The sequence below is a fragment of the Ptychodera flava genome, chromosome 8 (genome assembly GCF_041260155.1).
Source record: "Ptychodera flava strain L36383 chromosome 8, AS_Pfla_20210202, whole genome shotgun sequence".
Lineage (NCBI taxonomy): Eukaryota > Metazoa > Hemichordata > Enteropneusta > Ptychoderidae > Ptychodera > Ptychodera flava.
In genome coordinates this window covers 40,546,922-40,558,929 of record NC_091935.1, presented here as the reverse complement: position 1 = coordinate 40,558,929, position 12,008 = coordinate 40,546,922, and the positions used below count along the sequence as shown (strand labels likewise).

General features: G+C 33.7%; 1 protein-coding gene across 4 annotated transcripts in view; it reads left to right on the top strand.

The window, feature by feature from the left end:
- The window catches only part of LOC139139346 (solute carrier family 35 member D2-like protein), a 36,534-nt gene extending 29,143 nt beyond the window's left edge, over positions 1-7,391 (top strand). For 2 of the 4 annotated variants that reach the window (XM_070708224.1, XM_070708222.1), the window contains 3 exons: positions 1,308-1,386; positions 2,039-2,121; positions 5,865-6,152. In XM_070708224.1, the coding sequence (XP_070564325.1) occupies positions 1,308-1,386; positions 2,039-2,121; positions 5,865-5,976 (274 nt within the window). In that variant the 3' untranslated portion in view covers positions 5,977-6,152. Of the gene's footprint in view, positions 1-1,307; positions 1,387-2,038; positions 2,122-5,864; positions 6,153-6,347 lie in introns of those variants that run through there. The other 2 variants (XM_070708225.1, XM_070708223.1) reach the window with 2 other exon arrangements.
- Positions 7,392-12,008: the final 4,617 nt, after the last annotated feature.

Here is a 12,008-nt window from a genome sequence, read left to right as displayed (position 1 = left end):
TTCCATGCTTCACAGATAAGTTGATAGCAAACATAGAGAACAATCCATTCTCCATACAGATAACTATATTCCATTTTCTGTATAGATAGCTATATTCCATTCTCCACATGGATAACTTTATTCCATTCTTCACATTGATAACTGTATTTCATTCTCCGCATGGATAACTTTATTCCATTCTTCACATTGATAACTGTGTTTCATTCTCCGTATGGATAACTGTATTCCATTCTCCTTATAGATTACTGTATTCCATTCTTGTATTGATAACTATATTCCATTCTCTGTTTGGATAACTATATTTCATTCTCCATATGCATAACTGTATTCCATACTCCATATGGAAAACTATATTCCATTCTCCATATAGATAACTATATTTCATTCTCCATATGGAAAACTATATTCCATTCTCCATATAGATAACTATACTCAATTTCTCTCTATAGATAACTATATTCCATTCTCCGTGTAGATAACTATATTCCATTCTCAGTATGGATTACTATATTCCATTCTCAGTATGGATTACTATACTCCATCGTCTGTATGTGACTATTTCAGTTCTCTGTTCATATGATTATATTTGACTGCATGATATCCATTTTAAAAGTGCCATCAAACGTCTAGTGTACGAGGGAGCAGAAATGACATGAATGTTGATACAACAAATACAAAACAAGGAACAGCTATTATTGGGTTATTACCAATTTATCATACACAAATGCCTCAAATTTTAGAAATGACAGGAAAAACATTAAATTTAGGGTTGTACTTTTATTCTGCCACATGCAAAAGATATGAAAGTATTTATGAAAACAGCCTTTATTCAGTATGTATATTTATTTGATGTTGCCACACACAACCCTTCCAACACATCTCACTGAACACCAAGAAAATTATGGGACTCAACCCCTCAATGTTTTGAGAAACTTGTACAAATAATGAACAGGAACTTTGATGGAATTACCGTAGGATAAGATTATAAGATTCAACATACTATTACTGTATTTAACTACCCAAAATATGCTTGTTCCCTACAGTCCTTCAAATCTTTCAAATTTTTATGTTGGCAAATTGCATCGTGAGCGGAGAGGTGTAACCATTTTGTTTATTACATTTACTTTGTCTACTTAGATGTTGCAAGTGTAGCTAGAAAACACTCCAAAACTGATGACATCTACAATGTTTTGTCATAAAATATCATGACTGATAATTTATGGTAGACTTCACAAGGATAGAGCATTATGGACTTCAGTGTATGATAAACACTGTTAATCTACATAATTTCTGATCTTTATTTTCAGCTTTGTATTGATGTATTCAATAGTTCTGTGTACCAATTACAATTCTGCATTAACCACTACAATGGTGGGGTGTATAAAGGTAAAGATATTTAAGTTTTCTCCATTGCATTTGTTAAGGAATCTTTTCTTTGCTATTTTTTGATTTTAGAGTAATAGTACTTCAGTGTTTACTTAGGACATTTTGCTGCAGCAAATTTGTGTTATTGAAGAGATTTTCTTTTCAAATGGAAAAATACTAGGATGTAAAAATTGTTTTCCAAAGGGATAACAATACCAAAAGACAAAAAAATGATTGAATCAATTTTTTTTTTCAATGGATGTAGTGTTAAAGGGAGGTAATCGTCGGAACTGCATGTGTGTAACTTGCTTGTTTACAAAAAATGTATTTCATGCATAATATTTAGATGCATCACGTCAACACAGTTGCAATATTAAAATTTTATGATATTCATTGGTAACAAACATGTTTTAACTTTCATCAATCGCCATCGTACTCTAGATAAAGTGTTTACACCTGTCGTAGGGGTCCCTGGCAACCTTTGAGCAGAGTTCTGACCGTCCCCTCCCTTTAATGCTGACATTTTAGAAATAAACAGTGCACATGAGTAATTGTCAAAAGATTATCACAGAGGAAATCAGGATATGATAATGATGGTGTTGTACTCATGGCATGCAATTATTGAAATCATTTGTACACATTTTATATTACATGCGTGTCTCTTTCTTGACAGAACATTTTAGTGACGTACATTGGCATGGTATTTGGTGGTGATTACTACTTTTCTCTGATGAATTTCTTAGGATTAAATATAAGGTACATATATTTTCAATGGTATTTTCACTTCTACCACATTTTAACTAATTATTATCAATATTATTGCTATGGGCTTGTGATAACTAATGTTTGTATGTGGTGAATGATCTTGTGAAATATACAACCTCCTCCTGTTCAAGTGGCTTCATTCCTTTTGATGAAATGTTGAAAGTAAATATATGTCTGAAAAAGAACATTGACTGTATGAAAAATAGTAGAATTCATTTTATGCATCCGGTCCGTATGTCAGCCTGTCTGTCCACTGCAGAAACTTCAAACAGTAAATGTATCGTTTTGACATTTATCACAGACGATTGTGGGATGAAGAGCTCCATTCCTCAAATGAAAATGCAATTTCCAAAAATGTAATGATGAGAAAATGTTGAAAAATGGTAGAAATCAGGAACTACTAATATTTATTTTGTAGTCATCTCCAATTGAGTTTATGTAGATATGTGCTTTCTATGGCAAGATCTTCAATTTTGTACTGAAGGGGATTTTTACCTATTTTCCCCATACTATTTTCTCAGAAAGAAATTGTGAGATTGCTGTAAAATCTGTTTATCAGATCTGTACAGATGTTCTCGTACATATATATTCAAATCATAGGAAATGAGCTTTATTGTAATTTTGAAAATATTTCTGTCATTTTTAGCTCATATGGTCATACACGTGTATTATCACCATACCAATGTCTGTCTTTCTATCTGTTGGCACAATACCTCAAGAACCGCACATCAAATTGGATAGGTTCAATTTGCATATTTGTTGTTATGTGAATTGCCAAATACTGTTCTGCTTATGGTTTGGAGAGAATAAGATAAAGTTTCCATTGGATATTTTTATTTTTGTTTGTTCTAGATTGTGACAAAACTATCACTAGTTTGACCATGCCATAAAAATGTATTCAAAACTTACCTCCTAGGAGAGCCTATATGTTCTGTTGTAAAAGTTTGCTATCATGAGAGTGAATATGCTTGATGTGAATACAAATCATATTTATATCAATTGATGGTGTTCAAATGGTAGCCAAGTGTCATCTATTCTTTTCAAGGCTGTCATTGAAATAATTTTTGACAATGCACGATCAATTACCACTGACATTGATGTGTAAGTCTGAATTCATCGCTTGTTATTGTAATATAATTCAGTATGGCTATCAGAAAGCCATGTTATAAAGGATGCAGTTTTACCAAGTATTGAATGGTCACACTGTGTCCTTTAAGTATGTTACTCTTTGATGTGTATACAGTGAAGGATGTGACTGACTTGTTTTCAGTAGTGGCTTGCTTACTGTTTAATTTGATAACATGGGTTGCATCTCACATACTTGAATGTAATTTTTTCTTGTCCATAGCAATGTTTTTACAAGATGGGCTATCGCCAGTATTGTCTTTGTACTAGGTTGGGTTTTGTTGTGTGATCTAATATTGCAGTTTGACAACTAATTTGCTTCAGTTTCAGTGTCAAATTTTCCCCACATAGATCATTATTCAGATCTACACCCATCTTTTGCTTTCCAAGCAAAGGATAATACTGCATGAAATACGTTTGCATAACTCCATGGTGATACATTTAAATCTAGTATGAAGTCCATACCAATTTCACATGCTGTCCAATTCTTGTCCTATCTTTGGATGCAGTCGACTAAAAGAAAATTAAACTGTCTCCAAACCCTATATCACAAATACACATGAAAAAGCTGTGTTGTAGCAGCTTTTGACGTATTCAAAACCAAATTTTCATTACCTTCGGGGACTATGGCGTCATGATTTTTGCATGGTCTTGTGTTGATTACTCATTTGGAGTTCCACCAACATCTGGTCTCTTTCTGTCATGTGTTTGTGTTCCTATTGATGTTAGTAGTGACTGATTTCTATGTTGGCAGTGTTCTGTTAAACTTAGTTGGGAACTTTTCCAAACAGGTTGTCACCATTTACCGTTTTTGTTGTTAGCTCACATTTGGTATACTGGTATCTACCCCATGTACCAAAGAGAGCTTATATGACAAGTTGGTGGCATCTGTGTGAGTGTGAGTGTGTATGTATGTATGTATGTATATGCTGATGAATGTCTGTCCACATCAAAACTCCAAAACTGCTGCACCTACCATCTTAATATTTGGTGTACAGGTGCACCCAGGGGTGGAGATGTGAATTTGTTCGATTGAACATGTCATTGTCAAAAATATGCCAATGGGGTAAAAAGAGAAAATCCAGCAAATCGTTAAAACCCTATACCCACATGCCAGATTTGGTTCAAACTTGGTATGCAGGCTCTTTATGGTGAATTTAGTTAGATTTATTCAAATTGTGGGGGATTTTGATAGTTGTATTTTTGGGGCAATTTCAAGTTTTGGGAAAAAACATCTTCTCTGAAACTGTTCATCCTATTGCTTTGAAACTTGGTATGCATGACCCTAGGCTTGGCCTTTGTTTGATTTATACAAATTGTGGTGAAATTTTTATATTTGTATTTTTTGGACAATTTTTCCCGTTTTTTTTGTAAAATGATTTTCTTCTCTGAAAGTGCAATCTCTTTGCTTTGAAACTTGGTATGCATGATCCTAGGGTTGGCCTCTGTTAGATTCGTTCAAATTGTGGTTAAATTTTCATGTTTGTATTTTTTGACAATTTTTTACATTTTTGGTAAAAAATCTTTCTCTCTGATCTCTGAAATGCTAGTCCCATTGCTTTGAAACTTGGTATGCATGATCCTAGGGTTAGCTTCTCTTAGATTTGTTTAAATTGTGGTGAAATTTTCAAACTTGCATTTTTGGGCAATTTTTCCAATTTTTGGTCAAAAACCCATTGTCTCCCAAAGTTATCTGTGGATTGCTTTGAAACTTATTATTCTTGATCCTAGGGTTGTCTTCTGTCAGATTGTTAAAATTGTGGTGTAATTTTCATATATGTATTTTTGGGGAAAGTTTTTGCATTTTTGGCATAAAAAAAACATTTTCTCTGAATTAACTCATCTGATGGCTTTGAAACTTGGTAAGCATGTACCTAGAGGTGTCTTCAAATTTTGGTGGAATTTTTTAAGGCAATTTTTCCAATTTTTGGTCAAACAATCATTTTCTCTGAAATCGCTTGTCCGATTGCCTTGAATCTTGATATGCATGTTCCTAGTAATGTATACTCACTCTGGCCTGCCGCATCGAATCAAATGTTAGCCAAGTGTCATTGACGCTATGTTTTCAAACAGAAGCTTGCAACACGTCTTTATTAAAATATTCATATCACTTAGTAAGACAAAGGGTAAGTTCTCACCCTTGTAACTTTTCCATTTCAGTAATACCCTTGCTTTAATCTGCCATAAAATTTTATACTTGTATTGATTCTATTGTTGTATAGCATTATCATCCAATAGTGACAATGCACATTAATTCAGGGAATTTTGGTGATGTGGTATTATTAGTTGATGCTAGTGTTATGAAAGTAGGTGATGGGGCGTTTCCTGTAATGTGAATAGAAATATTACAATGACTCTGGTATAAAAGCACCTTTTGTAAAAATTTGGCAGGTATGGTGATTTAGTCAATTTGGCAGGTACAGTATGGTGATTTAGTCATAGTTCTGTAATAGTAAGTTTGCATTAGAATATACCCTGCTGAAAAAGATCCAAGCTGTCTGTTGTCTTAGCTATGCATGAGTATTGCTCTATACATCAATGGAATGCAAAGATGAGAAGACTGTATGAGCAGAAACTAATGGATGATATAATTCTCTTTTTTGTTTCAGTGTCGTTGGAAGTCTATTCTATTCATACTTTACATTTATAGAACGAACTAGTCCAAAGAAAACAGTAAGTGAAATAAGTACAAACTGTATTCAAAATAGTAATAAAGTCTGAAGAAGTGAATGACCAACTCATCAACAGTGGAAATCTTGTTTCATCAATGAGCCGCTGAAAGAATATATATCAACAGTCATCTTACAATATCCTGTGTCTACTTTGGCGTGTCATTGGTGTTCACCATTCACTGTTGAGTAAATAGGGTCTGCTACCAAGTGAATCTACAAGTGTGCTATAAAGTCAATCAAACTCAAGTTGTAATGTGGTTGTGGAGAGAGTAAGAAGCCACAGATTGCTGCTGCCATAGTATCCAAGTTGTCATGTGGTTGTAATGTGAGTTGCCATAGAGTCACAGCCATAGTAACCCAAGCATAGTGACAATGCTAGTCATGTGATTTGTAACCAGCAAGTCACTTTCTATCATCCAGAAGGGAAGCTAGGTGTCAAAGGTCAACCAATGTCACAGCCAGGTCACCAACACATAGGTCAGATGTCATTCTCTTCAAGAACTCTGGTCAGTCATCAAGATGAAAGTTAAAACAAATAATTCCCCAACAAAACTATTCTGTCTTACAAAACATCTCATTCAGTTATGATAAAGAAGAGTACATCATGTTTGGTATGTCATCCATCTTTTCTCTCGGTGTTAGTTATCTTTCAAGAATAGTACATTTATATCCTTTCAAGATGGATGTCGTCAAAACTTGTACTCCAAACAATGCAATAATTGTGTACATCATATACAAAGGTTTATGAAACCCACTCTTACACTATAGTGTAATGTCCATATGTAAAAGCTATTCCAAGCTGATCATATGGTCCAAAGATCTGAACTAAGGAGACAGCATTTAGGCTATGTAGTCATTTTAAATTAACTTTGTGATGGAATTTCACACAAGCATTTAACACTAGCATGTGTTTGCCCACTATAGCCTGATTTGTAGGCTGGTTTTCACGTACCATACTGCTACTTTGAGAATTCACACAGAAAAACCATCAGTTCTCTCCACAAATATCACAGAGTGACATGAAATCCAGCCATAACACAACCAATACTTGTGTCAATACCTCAGTCTAACAGAAATGTTTTTTATTTTCAAAAATCAGTGTACAGTCACATATTTTATTTTGAAAATACTTACTTACAGTCAGAGATTTTACTTTCTTTCATTGCTACCTGCAGTACAGATTCTGTAATAGTGAATGGTAACTTTCAACATTTAATGATGCAATGCAAGTATAGACTGAATGACTATGACATTGTAGTAATGGCTTGTAACGACTGTAGCATTTATTGTACCAACATTGTGTACAACGATAATGAGAAATTTCAGAGATATTTGAGAATAAATTGTCATCACCTTATACTCCGTCTTTTTAACTACCATCAACCATGATCAATGATGAAGATTTCGGATTATTCATGTTTTCTTGTTTATTTTCATTTGAATATCCTGAATTTTCTTGCAAGCATATCCTGTTTGCAGTATTTATTTAAAAACCATAGCATTCTTCAGAGATTTAATTTATCTTCTCTATTATTTATTGCATTTCATTTGTGAAATACCATCCCTTGTTTATATGTTATACAGTGTTAATAAGCCATGTTACAGATGATTTGTTGTTGATGTGACATCACAGGAACCCAGTAGTGTCATTTAGTTATTAAAGGTATACTGTCACCTGTTCGAATTTTGCCAAAGTTACCATGGAATGAGAAAATCTAGCCAATCACAGATTTTTAGCGGGTGGCCGCTTTTTAAAAACAGCGCCTTCACATGGGCATTTCGAATACCAAGGAACGCCCCTTTGACCATATATGGGCATATTTAGATTACAGGTGACTGTATACCTTTAACAAGGTCATAGACATTTAAACACACTCTTTAGGGTCTGTGACGATGTCATAAATCCATGATTGCTTCATCTAGGGCCAGTGATGTCATAAATCCATGATTGCTTCATCTAGGGTTCGTGATGTCATAAACCTATGATTGCTTCATCTGGGGTTAGTGATAATGTCAGTGACCCTAGAGAACTGGCTCTAAGGCTGTGCCAAGTAATGTCTATATTGTCAACTCTCTACAGCTTTCTTTCATAATGATATAGACCCTGGCAATGTCATAGACTGTGGAACATTCCCTCTTTGGCCAATACTGGTCATGTCACAGACCCTAGAACATTTCCTCTTTGGCCAATACTGGTCATGTCATAGACCCTAGAACATTTCCTCTTTGGCCAATACTGGTCATGTCATAGACCCTAGAACATTCCACTTTGGCCAATACTGGTCATGTCATAGACCCTAGAACATTTCCTCTTTGGCCAATACTGGCAATGTCACAGACCCTAGAACATTTCCTCTTTGGCCAATACTGGTCATGTCACAGACCCTAGAACATTTCCTCTTTGGCCAATACTGGTCATGTCATAGACCCTAGAACATTTCCTCTTTGGCCAATACTGGTCATGTCACAGACCCTGGAGTGAAGTGCCCATTAAACAGTCAGTCATTACTTTAGATTTGGTCATTATTCATTGTAAGTCAGTCAGTGGATATTTACATAAATTACCTTGGCTGTATTAAGTTTCATTAGCGGGTAATATTCATTTATTTGTATTTGAAAGCCATAATAGATGAGTAAATGATACTTTCTGATATCACACCATCTGAAATCAATTATATTCTTCATAAACTGCCATATCCTAACTTTACTATATTCCATAGTATTTTGCAATTGTGCTACTAATTATAACTCTCGTTTGTTATTCTTATCAATTTCTAGGACCAGGACTGCTAACTTATTATGTTTTTTCACTATTTAATTTTTAACATCCATAATTTCTTGTTCTGCTCCCCACACAGTACAATAAATTACCCACAATTCTCTTTGATTTGTATCCATGAAGGTTACTTTTCTAAAAACTTTTTCAGTTCTGCATGTAAACACTAATGTTCAGCATCAGAATAATTGTTAAATAATATCCAGTAAAAGTACGTTTAGAAATTTTAGCAAAAGTTTCAAAATAACCATTAAACAACCATGGAAGTCACGTTCTGTAGGTACTACAAATGCCATACTTTTTAGGCAGCAAGTTATGACGAACTGAAGGGGTCATTCTCTGAGAAAACTTAGAATGCAAATTTCTTTTGTCATTACAATTGGAAAAAATCAATATCCTTTTGTTTCAAAAAACAGGTGCAACTGGTCACCTTAATTTCCATCACATTATTCTGTATGGCTGAAGACACAAACAGTGGAAAATTTTACAAAAATGCTATCTCCTCTCTCAATCTTGCATAATTTTCCAAATCATTTAAAATAAGAATTTAGAAGAATGGTGTCCTTAAAAGTACGTTTTCAGAATTTTTACAACTAGTCTATGAATTTGTCTACACATGGGAGACCTGGTAGACTTCTCTTGGGAATCTCTGAGGATACAAATCGCAGTGAATTATGGGAAATTTACAGTACTGTGCCCCAAAGCATGTTGATATACACAGTATCCATCTCATCAACTCAGCCTGTACATGTGTAAACTGCATTGGTTATTGTTGACATTGAACTCTTGCCATTGAAATACAAAATAGAAATACCGAAAAAAATCGTCAAAAGTTAGCATTACTGGCTCGCTAAAGAATTAAAATTATTACACTACTGCACAGTGGTCTAACTGAGTGAGAGATTACAGACTATGGTGCAACATCTGTGTCTTATTGCAAATTGTTTTCAATGAATTTATTAACGTTGTGAATGGCTCATTATGAAGGATTAGTGAAATCATGAAAATCTGTTTATATACATGTGTGATACTCGGTGAATTCTTAAACACTAGAGCTTTCTAGTTTTTGTGTTTTTAACCAGTCGCCCCCCCCCCCCCCCTCATACTGTACTTCTATATACATCCACCCATCCCATTGTAATAATAGGGATAAACCAAAATTTGATTGTGAAAAAATATCAATTTCTCCCTGATACATTGGATATGTTTTCAGTCAACATTGCATTTTATTTGTATCACAGTTGATACAATAATATACAAACTGACAAGCCAATCTAATGCAGACAGTGTGGTATTACCAAGCTGTGCCTGATATGCAAAGTCACAACATAATTTTTTGTGATTATATAGAAAGATTAAAATGACAGCTGTGACCAGATGGTTACTAAGATACAAATCAACGTTCCAATTCAATGATGCTATAGTCTCCGAAACTGATTGCGATGACTCAGGCAGTCACTAAGACATAAAAGGTTGCTCAGATACAAATTGACTGCTTTGATATAAAACGGCTTATATGGAAACATATTGTCACCATAAATGATAGATCATATAACATAGTTTGCTTTAGGTAGAATGAGCCTTTGGGACAGATATTTGGGCTCTCAAACTTTTTCAATTCTTTTCTGATTTATCACTTGTTGGGGTTCATTTTAAGCTCTTTGAGTAAGAAAAACTTTCACAGTCTTAGTTTTTTGAAAATAGAAAATTTTATTTTTCTCCCCAGAGTTAACACAGGGATGGATGCTATTTTGAATTTCAAATTTTGGTAAATGTCCGTTAATTTGTTTCTTCAATACCAAGATTTGCACGGTGACCCATGATTTTTATTCTTGATTTTGAAAATGAATGGTTGAAAGATTCCTTGAGGAAAATTTGAGCCAAAGTTTAAGTGTTTTACTTTTGAGGTGCATACTACCTTAATATTACATTGATATCTAATGAATAGACAAATTATTAAAACTCACTTTGTTTTTACTTGTTATAAGGCTTCAAACATATTTATTGTGCTACCTGCCGTATAAAAATGCTTTTTAAACTTTTGAGTTTGATTTGATTGTATTTATTTAGCTATGGTGTTTTTCTATAAAGTTACCATCAAGATGTTTATTAATATGCAGGGTATAAGTTGATTTTAAAGAGAAAAAATATATTTGTAGGAGAGACGTTTGAAGTTTGATTGCAATTACCTCATCAGTGATTTCAATTTTATCAGAGATGCAACATCTTTCATCATGAATTCAAAATTTGTCTCCTGATGTGATAAAGGAAGAATGATGAAAATTATGATGAAAACTTTCACAGGTATATCAATTTGTCTGTATCTTTTTAGATATTATTCTTGGTACATTTTTATGTAAATAAACAAAAGCTCATTTTGCAAGAATTTGACTGTTTGAGGTTTTTGTCTGTCATGTAATATTTGTGCACAGGAAGTTTTTAGCTCACACACACACACACACACACACACACACACACACACACACATATATATATATATATATATATATATATATATATATATATATATAAACGTGTGTAATATGTAGTGTATATGTTGTGTGTGTCTATCTCTCTCTCTTTATGTACAGATACATCACATATTACATGAAATCTGTCGTCCGTATGTTTATAGGTACATCTATGCATGTCCCTCCTCTCAGATACTTTACTTAGAAACCACTGCACTCTTACTTTGATATTTTGTGTGAAGGTGTATATAAGGAGATTTAGATATTTTTTTCCTTTTTGCTTTAGTGTCAAAAATATACCAAAAATGCAAAATAGTAAAATCTTCTCCAAAGTTACGCTAGATAGGCTCTACATTTTTAGCTCACATGTTAACACACGTTAGCTTATGTTGCAGCGATGTCTGTCTGTCTGTCTGTTGGCCCGATATCTCAAAAGTGGCTCATCAGATCAGAATCAAACACGGTACATAGATTCAGTTTGCAAATGGCAAGAACTGATAAGTTTCTGGTGCGTGTGGCTTGCATACTTTCTGCTCATTTGCATCATTAATGATTTTAGAAAAAATTGATATACATTAGCTTTGATAATTGGTATACAGGTTCCAAGGGATTATTTTAATATGATATATTGAAATAATGATGAAATCTACAATTTTTTTTTTTTTGTTTTTTTTTTGTTTTTTGGGGGGGTTGCCATTTTTGGTCAAAAAAATTGATGCTCAAAAATCTACTTGTGTGATAGCTTTTGTTGACATGATTTTAGGGGTAGTCTTAATGTGATAAGTTCAAATTATGATGGAATCTTCAATTATGTATTTTTGCAGCTTTTTTGCT